General features: G+C 40.7%; 1 protein-coding gene across 1 annotated transcript; it reads left to right on the plus strand.

Moving 5' to 3' along the window:
* Positions 1-67: 67 nt before the first annotated feature.
* Positions 68-12,323, plus strand: LOC103379873 (NT-3 growth factor receptor-like). Its single transcript, XM_025056325.1, has 7 exons — positions 68-113; positions 1,227-1,445; positions 5,007-5,137; positions 6,352-6,524; positions 7,614-7,857; positions 9,637-9,795; positions 10,804-12,323. The coding sequence occupies exons 1-7, from the start codon at positions 68-70 to the stop codon at positions 10,987-10,989; spliced, it is 1,158 nt and encodes a 385-aa protein (XP_024912093.1). The 3' UTR covers positions 10,990-12,323.
* Positions 12,324-13,534: the final 1,211 nt, after the last annotated feature.

A 13,534-nucleotide genomic window follows, 5' to 3' on the forward strand; every position in this document is an offset into this window, starting at 1 on the left:
CCCCCCCCCACAACTGCTGGAACCCACAGCCTAGTTTTGGCAGGAGCATTACGCTTTTTAATGCTCCATGATAAAAGAGGACAACAAGCTGGAGTCGGCCGTCAGCTTGAGCCGTCAGAGGGAAACACAAAACACACAAAAAGAGACACTAAAACCTCACAGTTTACAGGTTTAACTGCTTTTTAGTTACACTACTTGAGTTTAAGTTGTTGTTTGTTTGGTTGTTTTTTTTGTGTGTTGGTTTTTTTAATATCCATCATGAAAACTAATGCGGTCCTAAAACATGTTCATTTTTCAGACGTGCCACATCTGTTCACCCTGTCATGTAGCTACACCCAACATTGTTTTATATCTTTTATTGCAGCACTTTGGTTTTAAGGCATTCTAATGAAGGGATGTTTCGTTTGGACTGGGAAGAATAACACGGAGATACCTCACAGGCTAATGGTCTGACAACTAGCTGGTCCGCCCTCGCAGCTGATCGGGTCGTTTAATGGGTCACAGAGTTTAGAAGAAAAGCCAATAGGAGACAGGTATCAAAATGGGAAGCTCGTTAGAGAACTGGGAATAATCACGGTGGCAGAAAGACCAGGGTGACAGGGCGGTGATAAGCTGTTCATGTTATTTTTGTTTTCGGGGGAAATCGGACTTTGAAATTTGCGTTGAGTTGGTCACAGTTGCATTGTTCAAAGTGTCAAAAGAAAATCCGAAAAGTTTCCATACTGGGGGGAAAACAGGCGAGGTTGGTTCACTTCCCCCTGGAGTGTGAACGTAGTCCTAGATTTCCTTCGATGGTAATGGAAGACTTTCTGGGACTTCCCTTTGAATCGATGCTGTGTAAAACGATCGCTGCATCGACTTCTCATATGCAGTTTATAGTTGTAACAGAAGTCGGTTATATTATAGTTTTTACTAGAAGGGAATCTTATCTGACTGTTGGCGTGTCTGTCCTGTCGTCTGGCAGGATTTATTTGTACTCAGACCTAAATTCAGAAAATATTGTGTATTTGATGTATTTATCTACGTCGGACATTTGAAGCGAGAATAAATGTTGGGTAAATACAGTTGGTACGATCGGTGACTGAAGTTCAAGACGCAATATTTTTAAATATTGCTCCTTAAAATATCTATATATCAGCATGCAATATATTGATGTAATTTGCACATAAAAAAGTACTAGCCTATATTCCATGCACTACAAAGGTCCTTGACCTGATACTTACTAGGTACTTCATCATCTCTCGCTTTCTTTTCAGGCCCAGTGGCAGTGATTAGTGGTGAGGAAGACTCTGCAAGCCCTCTTCATCATGTCAACCATGGAATCGTCAGCCCCTGTACCCTGGACCCTGGCTCTGATGCTGTGGTCATCGGTATGACCAGAATCCCCGTCATAGAGAACCCGCAGTATTTCAGACATGGACACAACTGCAACAAACCCACCACCTGTGAGTACACACACACACACACACACACACACCTTAACAGAATACTGTCCATTACATCAAACCAGGACAGACGTCCCTACACAACGTATTTGTTCTTTTTTAACTTGTGCTGACGCAGTATTGGACTTTTTTAACTTGTGCTGACGCAGTATTGACAATAGACGGGTTGCTCCTTTAAGATGATTCAGTTCAGGTTGATCCTTGATGTCATTTAAAAACGTCAGGAGACATTTTTATTCTGCGGGGAGACAAGGTTTAAACATGTGTCCAATGATACGCGGTGTCTGCCTCTGGACACCTTGTACCGATTATGAAATATTTGAACTTCACGTTCGTAGAAGTACTACAACATCTTGGGTTCCCAGCAGTACTTCGTCCCCCGTGTGTCCTGTTTGCCTCTCTGTGCTGCTCGTGTCTGGATTGAACACAGATAGTATTCTTACCTCAGTGGCAGAGCAAATCGTTTCTTTTGTCAGTACAGCCACATAAATCTCAGCGAGTCTCCAGGACGGACAGGATTCTCTGCACGTACACACGACGGTTTGCTCAGCCATTCTGCCATTTGGTCGGACACACTGTATTACCACAGCTTTTTAGCCTGAACTATTCTATAAGAGCCGATTCTGCCTTTGAACCCGATCCGACCACAAATGTCTTTTGAAGTATAACTTGAAACAGAACCTCAAAAATTAGGTCTTGATCCGGCTCTTCTGTTTCTGATTGAGCCAGTGTTTAGACCACACACATTCACACTGTTGCTGTTGCCAATGGTGACGCAGATCCATCACAAGAGTCACCCTGTGTGATTACACACTCTATCTCCGCTGCTGCAGTGATGTGTTTGTGCATGTGATTCTGCTTGAAAGTCAGTCATTTATTAACTAATCACCATCTTCATCATCTGACCCAAAACAAGCGTCCAATCATCTTTCACAACACAAACACCACCTCTGGAAAACTGGCCACCAGTACCAGACCAGCTGTAGGAAACAGAACATCAGTAACTCTACTGTATTCAGCTTAGCGCAAGTTTATATTTGAGACGGTAAAAAAAATAAGATTAGGCTATTTTTATTTATTGGTCGAGTATAAGAAATCGCACCAGCCAGGTACAGTGTCCTCTAGTGGCCGTCAGTGTGAAAATAACAAAACATGTACATTTTCAGTAGCACAGTAGTAGCAAATACTGGTACACAGGCCTAGAGCGCCCTCTGGTGGCTGTCTATGTGAAATGATATATTTTAATATATAAGTCACACCTGAGTATAAGTCATAACATTTATGTATCAGTGCAGATGATCATCATTATTTTTTGTGTTATTGTTTGTAATGTGTAAGTATTTTTTTTTTAAAAGGACACTTTTTGTCATGTTATTGTTTGTAATGTGTATTTAAAAATAAGACACACGTTGGACAAAGGGTTTGTTTTGCTCAAGTCAATAAGACACACGGTGGACAAAGGGTTTGTTTTGCTCAAGTCGGTAACTGTTGAAATGATTGGAATGTCCCTCTCTGCTGGTGAGCTCTGTTGCTCTCTTGTTCCTCTTGAGTCTCTGCAGAACCTCTACGTCCATGTGGCTGATGTGAGTCCCAGAGCTCATTACAGTTAATTGCAACCCAGTGGCAGAACGGTCAATTCATTCACATAGAGCCGTGTGTGTGTGTGTGTGTGTGTGTTTAAACCACTAAGCCATGCACACAGGACACCTCGGCGCTGGCTGGAGTTTGAGTGACTGTTAAAGATTGAAGGTCATAGTGAGACCTGTGTGTCCACGTCTGTTCATATGATCATTTTGATTTTAATGTTTAATATTTGTTGCTGAAGAAACGCGTTACAACTGGCACAGAAAAAAAATATATATATTTTACTCTGTTATATGCTGCTTTCCATTGAGTTTCCCATTGTATTCCTTACAATTAACTAATTAAGTTTATTATTCAGTGGGAGTATACAGTACTAAAAACATGTTCATTAGCTTAGCTCTTATGCTAAACAAATGTAATAATGATTAAATATTGAATAAAAGTAATAAAATACAATCTAAAAATCAATTAAATTACACATTTTCTACCATGGTCTGTGGGATCTTTTTGTTTAGCATCGTCCATGTAGTAGCAGTATTAGCACTATTGTTATGTTTATTTACAGAGGAACAATAATTTAAAAAAAGTTGAACATAATAAAAGAATAAAATAGTCAAAGAGATCGTGAACGCAGCAGTGGAATCCTCCAGAAGCTTCAGACACGTATATTTATATTTCAGCCTATTGTGAGCTTCTTAGCTGCACCTGTGCATGACGTGCTGGTGATGGATGATGGGAATTTAACCAACTTCTGCACACTGAGGTGAACGTAGGTTGCTGAGAAATAGATTAAAAATCTTCCAGTCCCTCCATCCACTGGAAGACTGGTTCCTCAAGGACAACCCATCAAAGCTCTGGAAATTCAGATAAACAGAGCGCGGCATGAGCATCCAGTGGTTGACGTAGTAAACGGTTCAACAACATCAACCTTGACAACAGACACCATGGTGATGAAAAAATACACCAAAGATGAGAAAGAATACGGCAGGAAGTGAACAACGGTTGGATCCAGTACGATTTTCTTAACCTAGTTTGGGTTAACTAGGTTAACAAATGTAATGTTTAACCTGCACAGAACTGTCATATATATTCACACACGTCAGAATTCTCATCTTTTTTTTAGCTTAGGAATAAAGATAAAAAACAAAAATATTTTAATTGAAATTCATAAAGAAACCAATGAAATTATAACACATTCTCAAAAAATTAAAATTCCTTTGGCTGGGTTTGTGACTTATACTCTATATTAAAATACATAATTGCACGTTAGTCATTTTTACACTGACATCTTATAGTTGTGACTTATAGTCCAGAGTGACTTATAGTCCGCAAAATACGGTACTTGCTTTTAGAATGCATCACTACAAGAATACCTTACTGTGTTTGTTTTTAAAAAAAACATCCTGAAGTGGTTTTAAAATAATGAAGGTGGGAAAATAAATTGCTAAAGTAATTTGAAACCCATTTTGTGCCTGTGAATCTCTGAGCTTCTCACACATTAGTAAGGGTCACAAACTATATTTTTCTGGACCGGACACACAAATAAAATGACACAAAAATCAGATTTTAGTAGATAATGATCCCAAGGAAAACTATTGTCTGACCCTGCACATCAAACTTGGAAAACTCTGTTAGAAAGAGCATTGAAAACCCCAAAGCTTTCACTGTGGTGACCCGTGACGCAGAGTGGACGGGGGAAGGAGTTAGTTTGTTTTCACACTGGAAAAAAACAAGATCTGTAGAAACATATTTTGTTTCAGAACATGATGCTCACAAATGTTCTGCAGGAACGACGATGACAACTTCCTGGAGTTCATCCAACTGCAAACAAGTATTTTTCTTTTTTTCCATCCGTAGACTTTGGCAAAGGCAAACACCGTGTATAAGATGATAATACACCAATCTCCGAGCGAGGGAGCCTGCAGTAAATAGTAACCACTGCAGTAAAGAATGAAGTATTTTTTTGTATTCTTGCAGATGTTCAACACATTAAGCGACGCGACATCGTTTTGAAGAGGGAACTTGGAGAAGGAGCTTTTGGAAAAGTCTTTCTTGCTGAATGTTACAACCTGAGTCCCACCAAGGACAAGATGCTAGTGGCTATCAAGGTAAGAGGCCGGAACCGTGGACCGTGTCTGGTGTCGTTCAGAATCATTCCTCCTGATGTTGAGCAAAACTTGCACATAACGAGAAAAAAATCTACAAAGTTGGTGATGTTGAAGCGAAAAAAGGCTGGAGACGTGGACGGTCGTCCGGAATAAGACTTTGAACAACGACGTTTGTTCAAATTCTAGAAGCCTATAGTGTGAGGGACATCCACTCACGAAGCAGTAGTGGACAGGGTGTGGAGGAGAAAATAGATGAGAGATAAACAAGGAGGTAACCATGGCAACAGCACCTCCATAACTGCAATTACAGTAATCAGAGTGTTTCGACCCATTACTGTCATTCACTGAAGAATAAACTTTGCGTCGTGAATGAAGGCCATTACTGCACAGCTTCTCTGTGAGCCCACTGACCTTTTTGCCCTAACTGGGGGCGTAAAGTGGGGGCGTAATGAAAGAGGACCAAGTCATGGAAAATAAACACAGGCAGGAGGAGGCAGCAGGAAATGGAGGAGAACAAAAACAAATCAGATGCATTTTCTCACTAAAATTTATCTGTTTTTTTTTTTTTTACTTCCTGTTGACTCTCATACATGTAGTGTTTGTGCGTGGGTGGGGGTGAGTCGGGGGGGGAGTGGCTTGACCTCCAACGACAAGTAAATGAAGTGCCTTCTTTGAACTCATTCAACTGATCTGTTTTCATTCATTTGAAGATTAAAAAACAAAAAGTAAACACGCCTGTGAACACATGACATGACATAATTAGAATTTAATTTTAAAAAATGATGCCAAACAAAATGGATTTTGCTTGGGATATCCAAAAAAAAAGAAAAGTAAAATTGTTTGACCAGATGTAAATATTTAAAGAAATCTACTGTGCCGTGAGAAAAAATTGGGCTGAAAACTATTATTTATTTATTGCATATAATTTTTCTTTACTCGTCAAAGCATGAAAGGCAAAACAATTAAATCTTCTTCTGCTAGGGGGCAGCAGATGGCTATGAAAACTAAAAACAAAAAAATAATCAGAGCTGTTGGAGAAGATCTTTGTGAGTGTCTTTCTTCAATTCCTGCCAGTATATCAGTGTTGTCTTCAACTAAACAGGCTGTGATTTAGTCATTATATTTCATTACATATACTTTTTGTGAGACGTTATTTGGAAGACCAAAGGGTAACCCTTGAAGAGGCCTTGAATTGTTGCTCTAACTTTTTCCAGACCCTGAAAGACCCCACTCTCGCAGCCAGGAAGGATTTCCAGCGTGAGGCTGAGCTGCTGACCAACCTTCAGCATGAGCACATAGTGAAGTTTTATGGTGTGTGCGTGGACGGCGACCCTCTCATCATGGTCTTTGAGTACATGAAACACGGAGATCTAAATAAGTTCCTCAGGTAAGTCCGTCACAAATGGACGCAGAGGCCAGACATTTCAAACATTAACGTCCTGAAGTAAAGTACCAGAGTTCTGTTGTTCCAGGAAGTGTTAACATTTTACCTTAGTTCAACCCAAATTGAATGGTTCTGAGAACGTTTGTCTCACTGTCTCTTGAGTCCATCTTACTGTATTCACATCTGTATTTAAAGCTGTCCTCTCGTAATGGTCTTTTAATGGCAAGGTATAACCAGGGCCAATGTGAGCCCTGGCTAAATGCCTGAATACGAAAGTGCAGTTACTGGGCTAATGAGCTCCATTATGTCTGCTGTGATTAGGCTATAGTTGCTCCCAGAATGCTTTGCCCTGAAAAATATGACGTTGGTATTTAGTCTAGCACCAGAGAGCGTGTGTGTCCGTGTTCTCCTGACGAGGTCAAAGGTGTGACCCGTGGTTAGGATCAGGGTAAGGACACGGCCTTTGGGTTGATCTGGCCTCACTGTGTTCTAACAAGATAGGCTTCACCAACATGTGTGTGTGTGTTTTTGTGTGTGTGCGTACAGACAGAGAACACGGTATATATGGGTGTGGGTCCATGGACCTGGGATTCTAACCTCAGCTTCGTTGTCCATTAATGCTGGTACCGACCTATCCCTCTCCCCCTCATGCACACACTTCGTTGCTGTTCTACCTTCACCACAGGCTCCCTCCTGTGGTGGAGTCACTGTGTAATTATAAAACATTAACTACATGGATAAACATTTGACTAAAGATATTGTGGTCTTACAATATCTGGGCTCTAGCAAAACGGTTGCTGGTTATGTTGTGTTGTTATGACGACCAGTAGGGGGTGTTTTCGTGAACACGGGTCTGTAGACGCTGTTGCAGTGTAGTTCATTACCAGACCACACGGGTCAAGGTTTGCTTTCTGTTATTGCATTGTTTACAGAAATAGCACCCAAGATAATACACCCTATTTATAAACACCACATGAAGCTTCTTAGTAAAATGGCCACCGCCTCCGTAATGGTCTGCGTTCAGGGTCAACTTAAGACCAAAGATTTTTTTTTCTGTGTGTCTTATCAAGTTCATTTTTACCATTTCCATAGAGCCCACGGGCCCGACGCCATGATCCTGGTGGATGGACAACCTCTACAGACCAATGGGGAGCTGGGTCTGTCCCAGATGCTCCACATAGCCAGTCAGATCACAAACGGGATGATCTACTTGGCATCTCAACACTTTGTGCACCGTGATCTGGCAACGAGGAACTGTCTGGTGGGGAATGGACTCCTGGTAAAAATAGGAGACTTTGGCATGTCCAGAGATATTTACAGCACAGACTATTACAGGGTAAGGATACTCGAACTTTGTACCATTTATAGTTCTTAACCGAAATCAGGGCATTAGCTTCGATGCCGTAGCACTGAGCGCTAATTCCATTTGGCATAAATCATTGAAAATTCCTTTGTTCTGTCAGATCGTTCACATTATTGCCTACTCAGCCTTTTCCTAACCCAGAAAAGGCATCTAAACTTGACTCAGCAAAACCGGTGCATGTTGGAAAGTACTTTTGGAAAGACAAGGGGAGAAAAATCAAAGGGTCATTTTCAGAGACCCATAAGAAAAAAAAAGAAAAAAATATAATCAGGTTTGGAAAATATTCAATTGAGAAATTTATAATCAGGTTTGGAAAATATTCAATTTCCTTCCCCGTTTCCTTTAGAACATTTCATGCCAGTGTTCTTAATAGTTTTAATCACTGATCAAATAAACATTTGTCTTGGTTTTATTTTGGAATTTATGGAGGTTCTATGCTTTAGCTTCTAACCCGCACAAACTAGTTCAGGTTGACACAAATGATTCCGGCGGCAGTGTTTTTTGGAGATCTGCAGCACTTTAATGAGCCCCGGACTCTGGATGAAATACTTCTCACTTTGGTCCCAAGGGGGAAAAATGGTAATGATATGTCATTTTCATGCCTGTATGGAAAAAAGGCTGTCTTTAAAGATGGCGACAGCGTTTCAAAGATAGAGCAGGAGACTCTCCCAGCTGCATTGTAATTGGTCGAAGTGAAAATATTGGCAGTGAATGTCAGTCCTGCCCTCCTTAGAACCGTAAGTGGACTATTTTATGGTCTGTTTGAGAATTAAGGGACGTCTGCAGGTAGCAAGAAGTTATTTTTTTCAGAGTAATTGACACGGTCTTTACCTGTGTTTTTCCTGGTTTGGATTTCTTCTCAGGCTTTACTTTGTCGAAGACGACAAAGTAGTCACATCTGCACGAGCAAAATCTCAGAATAATGTGTACAACATAAATAACTCAACTCGACTGAGTCTATTTCAGAAAGTGTCTTTTTAAAAAAAAGTCAGACTCTTACCCAAAGACAGTGCTCACCTCCTGTATTCCCCTCAGAAGTGATTAGCATTCACCTGCTGTCTCCAGTCTCCTCTCAGTCAGCCTTTCACGGGATAATTCTGCTGCGGTCAAACAGTCACTCAAAGTCTTGGAACTGCCTGCAGTTCAGACACAGCAGATTAAACCCTCGACCATATGGGCATTATAATAAATGATATGATTTAATATCGACTGACCCCGAGACTGAAAAGTGTACAGACAGATGAAAAGACCTCTGTCCTGAGCATTATTGATCGTCCAGGCAAATTACTTTGTTAAAAATCACAGGGCTCGACTCTAATAGAAACAGCCGCTAGAAATAAAAACATGACAGGTGAACAGATGTGAAGGTACAAAAAAATTAACCTTTAAAAAAAAAAAAAAAAACTTGCTTTCTTTCAATAGCTAGTCATTTTTATTATTTATGTTGAAGTGATTAATTCACTAAATTAACTTCGAGGAATGGAAAATTGAACGGATATACCATATTTTCCGGACTATATTGAGGAATGGAAAATTGAACGTATATACCATATTTTCCGGACTATAAGTTGCTCTGAGGTATAGGTCGCACCAGTGCCCTCTATCTGCTGTCAGTGTGAAAATAATGAACACAAATTTTAGTGCGACCTATAGTCCAGAGAATATGGTACTTTGAAGCCACACGATGAAAGTACAATTTACAAATGGTCTCAGTAGATTAAATTCCGTGATGTCATGGTAATCTGTCTTCAGGTGGGAGGTCACACCATGCTGCCTATCCGTTGGATGCCCCCGGAAAGCATCATGTACAGGAAGTTCACAACAGAGAGTGACGTGTGGAGCTTCGGAGTCATCCTGTGGGAGATCTTCACCTACGGCAAGCAGCCGTGGTTTCAGCTCGCTAACAACGAGGTACATGTATATGAACGATAAATAATCTGTCAACTCTGAAAGACCCCAGAGAAGCAACTTTAATCCGGTTTGAAACAAATAAATCCAATCAAATTTTAAACATGTGCAATAAATTCTGCATCAGGAATCTTTACAGTTGCCATGTGTGTGACGGCGTACAGCTGCTCCCTGTTCCTGCATCTCTGATATAATGAAGACATGAATAAACAATGACTCACCATATTTCAGAACGCAAACAAAACCCAGGAGTTGGAGCAGTTTTACTCGGTGCTTTCATTCTGTTTATGAAATTGTCATGACGACATGTATCCGTGGTTCTGCGGTGTTTAAACGTGGAGACAGAGTTTGGGTTTTTGAGGGAAAATTCTGTTTGGGAAAGGCCTGATCTGTTCTCACCTCTGACCAGGTGTTTTAAAGATACATCCGGACAAAAGTTAGTAAAGTGCCTGGGACACATCTTTGTTCTGTTCTGTTTTATTTTGTTATTCCTATAATATGATGTTTTAGTGATGTGTTGCTGAAAAGAAAAAAAAAGAGAGGGTATTTTCCACTCAATCTCTCAGATTTTAGTCACGTTAGACTTTTTGTAAATGACCATCTAGAAAGGCTTTCAAGACTCTAATAAATTTATTACTAACTCAACAAAAACGTTCAGTGGCCTAATGAAAAAAAACCCAACCTCCAAATGCATGATAGTGCGAAAGTTTGTCCTTTATCTTTGCATCGAAAAGTGAAATATGCTCATGGAAATCTTTAGTGACAAAACAACAACAATCTTTTAGGGATTGTCTCACATAAATGTGGTTTGGAAAGTCGGCCAACAGCGAGAAGATCAATGGTGCGTCTTTTTAGAGGTTGCATGTTCTTTTCCACTCAGTAAAAGTTCTACCATTTGGTTAAATAAACACTGCACCCACTCCCCTTGTTCTGGGACGCTGAAAACATTGAGTGAGGTGAACAGGACAAAAATGAAGATTTTCCAATAACCTCATGTCTCGGTCTTCACAGGTAATCGAGTGCATTACTCAGGGCAGGGTACTGGAACGCCCCAGGCTCTGTCCCAAAGAGGTCTACGATATTATGCTGGGCTGCTGGCAGAGAGAGCCGCAACAGCGCCTCAACATTAAGGACATCCAGAAGATGCTGTTTACTTTGATGAAAGCCACACCGGTCTATCTGGACATACTGGGATGAAACTGGATACAAGAGAGGGGGAAAAAAAAAAGAAACTGGGCATATTTTAGTTTGGACAAGATCATTACTGAATGAGAAATGAGTACGATGGAGTAGAAGGAAATGGATCGCCCTGGAGCCAAAGTCTGGAGGGGACTCACGTCAGAGTCTGTGATGGAACCGTCTTATTCAGAATTTGGGGAATGAACTCGACCTTGTATCAGGTCGCCTGATATATGAGCATTGATGTGATGTTATTAAAGTGGAGGGATGCTAATTTAGCTGGCTTGTTACACTACGTTACATCATGATGTGAAGGAAATGAAAGGAAGAGGGTCTTGGGACGAACTCACGTGATCGGGTCTGCGTTTGCGTTGTTATGACTTTCTTCTTTTCAAATGAAACAACTGAAAGGCCTTGACAGCGATGAGTGTATTACATCAAACAAAGGTGAACTGTGTGAATCCAAATGTATAAATCTGCTGTAGTTTCCCCACGTCAGCCTGTCATGATCCGTACGCTCTTTTGTAGTTTTTGATGAAGCCGGGCAGAGTCCTACTGGACTGGTGTCTGCTTGGTCTGATCTGAATCACCCCGCCCTTCACCTCGTCTGAAACACCCTGCTCTCACTTGTGGCATCATAAAGTAAAGGAGTGTGTGGGGGTGGGGGCGTGTCAAATTCACACAAACCATTCTTGAACTACTGCTGTTTGGTGGAGAGAGTCAGATCTGCACAAAGACTCATCCGTTCATATTTTCACCTTAATCATTTCTCTGCTCCACTTAGAAAGTTGTCAAAATCTAGAAATCAGTTGGTTTTGAAACCACTTTGTTTACCCAGATGTTTAGGAAAACAAACAGACTGTACCTGGAAATGGCCATAAATGCACTCTGTTTATTGGTGCTTCCCTGTAGGTTTGGGGAATACAGACAGTATTTTGTTTGAGCAAAAATGGAGGCAACGGGAAGCAGTGCTGCTGCAGATGTCGCTGGCATGTAACAGTTGTAACAGTTGTAACAGTTTCCAAGAGGTAAACAAACATCTCAAGCTACCTGGCCTCACTGCTTTTGTTAGCAGCTTTTATTCCAGGAGGTACAATGCTACACAAGGAGAAGGCGGAAGTTATATTTTAGCCTCATGTGACGACCAGGTTGAACGATATACTGCTCTATTTACAGGCAACACCGACCGTAGTCCGTCAAAGCCATCCTCGCTAAGGTTTAGCTAGCCTCAAGGAGGTCTCGGTTTAGGGGAGTAACGCTGTAGAGAAGTGTATCCCAGCCTTTTTTTTTAACCACAGCACATATTATAAATCGGAAAATCCCCACCACCAAACAGAGATATTTATAAGGAAATAGAAAGGAAATAGAATACAAAAATAGTTCCAATTTACTGACAGTTTTCTTACTTTATGTAAAACCTGGGCCTGTTTGAACACAACGCTTGACACAATTCTCTTGCTAAACTGGCAGGAATTGAAGAAAGACAAAAATAACTGTCCTGCACTGTGCTGTGATGAAACATTTAATGGAGAACAACAGCTTAAAAATGACTACACACTGACAGGCTGTCATCAATATGTACTCTTGTAAACACAGCGTACTGCAGGTGACATCACACCCTCATCCAACGGGAGTCCGACATCTGCAGTGTAAACCCATAGTCTTATTTGTCACATGAGCTGCTCTCAGAAGAGTCTGGTAAGAAAAACAAGTCCAATTGATCCAGAGACTGAGAATGTTTTCACTGAGAAAAAGCCATTTTTTGGATAAAATGCGGAAATAGTCCTATTTTTTAAAGCCTGATAAACGTTGCTAAATCTCTGGCGTCCGACTTGTGTATCATTAACAGTAACAACAGTCAAAAAAAGCTTAAAAATGTATAGATAAATAAAAACAAGCCATGTACTACTCCAACCTTTATCTCTCCAGGATTTAAAAAAAACCCCAAAACATTGATACGGTTTTCAACCCCTCACCTTCACCCTAACACCCTTTTCCCACTAAGCCATTCACTGCTGCGAGCGTCCGACCAGACCTTCCATGGCCCCGAGCCTGGGAACACAGAGATGGAACCAAGTGCCTCCTACTTCTTTCTAAACACTGCGAAATGGAGGAAAAAAAAAAAAAAAAAAAAAAAGTAAACGAGCTTAGGAAATGTACACTAGCTGTAAACTATCCTCCTTTGCTTTCTTTCTTACAAACTTAAAACAATCTATATTTAAAACACGTTCAAAAAAAAGGAATAAAAAGCTTAAAAAAAAACCAAAAAAAAAACCCAACCATACCCTAGTGGAAAAACTGCACAAAAAGAAAACTTTTTATACCCTTTATAGCTTAACTTGCCATCACACTTCTGTACCCAAAGTCTTTGGTTCTTCTGTTAAGCACCCTTCGCTGTATAGTTTGAAGATATTTGTACTGAGGACGTGGACGTTGGCCAATCCTCCAAAGCCATCGGAATACTTGCCTCTGGATTAGAAAAACAGATCACCGACAAGGATTCACTTTTTTTTTCAAACAAACACATTTTGCGTAGTCCTCTCAACGTGGACCTACTCTGGAT

Source organism: Cynoglossus semilaevis, chromosome 6 (genome assembly GCF_000523025.1).
Source record: "Cynoglossus semilaevis isolate Cse_v1.0 chromosome 6, Cse_v1.0, whole genome shotgun sequence".
In the NCBI taxonomy this organism is placed as follows: Eukaryota; Metazoa; Chordata; class Actinopteri; order Pleuronectiformes; family Cynoglossidae; genus Cynoglossus; species Cynoglossus semilaevis.